Raw genomic sequence first — 1,745 nt, 5'->3', positions numbered from 1 at the left:
GTCACTGGGGTGTGGCCCTGAGGACCATCGCGAGCCACCCCGAGAAACCAATCGTCCCAGAGGGCGGTCAACTCCGGTCAACTCCGAGATGGTCATACCCCCGCAATGGGAGCATGAGTCATCCACGAAAGCCCCCTCAGCGTGCTTCGTGCCCAGACACGAGAGGCAGCGATCGTGACCATCACCCGGCGCCAGGTAACAACCGCACCCAGAAACACACGGATGGTACGACATCTTTAAAAAGACGCGTCTTTAAAAAGACGTTCCACCCGTGAAGCTCTTTTAGATAGAAAATGCTCTTTTAGTGTGCTGAAGCGCACAGGGGAGATGGCCGTCTGCAACACACACAGGGGTAGTGCAGCCTGTTGTGTGCAACCCACTCGACACGGGAAAACCACCGCCGCTGAAGCGCCGTACCACCAGCACAAGAGCCCACGAAGAGCGTGCTTGACTGTAGTTTTCACTACCGTAGACTTAGGTCAGGAGCAGAACGATAGAACTGCTCGGCTCCGAAGCGAAAAGCTGAATATGCGCTGCATCTGCTGCCTACTTATACTCACGCTGTGATCAGCAGCAGCTGGATGCAATAATCGCATGCCAATGTGCATTGGCTCGTTTAGTTTACACTCAAAGTAGATTGGTCTCTCTAAGCGAGATCCCAATTCGTCGGTCATCCGACGTGACGTCGAGAGTGACCGACTGAAAGGGAACTGTAAATGACTTTGTGCTGAGTAAAAGTTTCATATAAGGTTTGTGGGCTCTGAAAAATCTCTGAACAAGTTTAAATATGCAAAGTATTTCAACCAATCCTAATTATTTAGATAAAGTCTTTTTAATGTTTCATTCTCAATAGCAAAGCAAGATTCTTATCCTCATAATTCCACCCATATGTGAGGGGGCTACAATCAAAGCTCGAAGAGTAACATTACAGTCTTCTCCCCCAACTCTGATCCATGTCCAGCTTAAATAACATCATATTCCTTCCAAACAAACTTTTTCTGGGAATGCTCATATCATTCCCACTCAGTTCATTTCCATTGTCATCGAAGGGAGAGACTTCCAAAGGTTCAAGGACAAGATAAACAATGTGTCAGAAACCATTATGGTTACAGGCGGCACTCTAAAATGGTTGCTATGACAGAGTGCATGTTTGAAAACTAAATACAGATTGTGAGGATTGTTACTGATTGAAAACATTTGTTGTTGCGCTACCATATTCAGCCTGCAACAAGTCATGCAAGTCTTTAGGGACTGTGCAGTTAATTACACTCAGTAACAATAAGAATGCTATAATAACAGACTGCAAATCACAGATCTGCACACTGTAACCGATTTTTGTAATTTGAACAGTATTTTACTGTAATATATACAGTAAGATACTGTAAAATGTGTATACAGTATTTTACTGTGAACAGCAAAGGATTATTGGAAAATATACGGTCACTACTGTATTTCCTCACTACTGTAAATCAATTTACAGTAGTGAACTTGCCCGCGAAAAACTGACCAATGGCAAGGGAGTTATTTTTTGACTGTTTGGTGGAAGTGGCCGTAAAAGGACAAAAGAGAAATGCACTGTTAACTCGACAAAAGGTTAGTATATTATTTCTGTTTTATGCAAAAATGCGATATTTTAAGATGTTTTCACTTGTTAACAGCAAACTAACATTATTCATCGTGTCATTTTTCATGTCGGGAGGTGGAGCCTTTTTTTCTGACTGACGGCCGGAATGCCGCCAAAAGGC

At 43.7% G+C, this 1,745-nt stretch overlaps 1 protein-coding gene across 1 annotated transcript in view; it reads right to left on the bottom strand.

Annotated features, from left to right (window-relative positions):
- Nucleotides 1–96, bottom strand: part of LOC107663934 (E3 SUMO-protein ligase PIAS1-like) — a 6,767-nt gene extending 6,671 nt beyond the window's left edge. The window contains exon 1 of the mRNA XM_016454342.1: nucleotides 39–96. Coding sequence (XP_016309828.1) covers nucleotides 39–96 — 58 coding nt within the window. The remainder of the gene's footprint in view (nucleotides 1–38) is intronic.
- Nucleotides 97–1,745: the final 1,649 nt, after the last annotated feature.

The sequence above is a fragment of the Sinocyclocheilus anshuiensis genome, unplaced genomic scaffold (assembly GCF_001515605.1).
Source record: "Sinocyclocheilus anshuiensis isolate Anshui unplaced genomic scaffold, SAMN03320099.WGS_v1.1 scaffold2129, whole genome shotgun sequence".
In the NCBI taxonomy this organism is placed as follows: Eukaryota; Metazoa; Chordata; class Actinopteri; order Cypriniformes; family Cyprinidae; genus Sinocyclocheilus; species Sinocyclocheilus anshuiensis.
The sequence above is the reverse complement of the archived record's forward strand: the minus strand, read 5'-3'. Positions and strand labels throughout refer to the sequence as shown.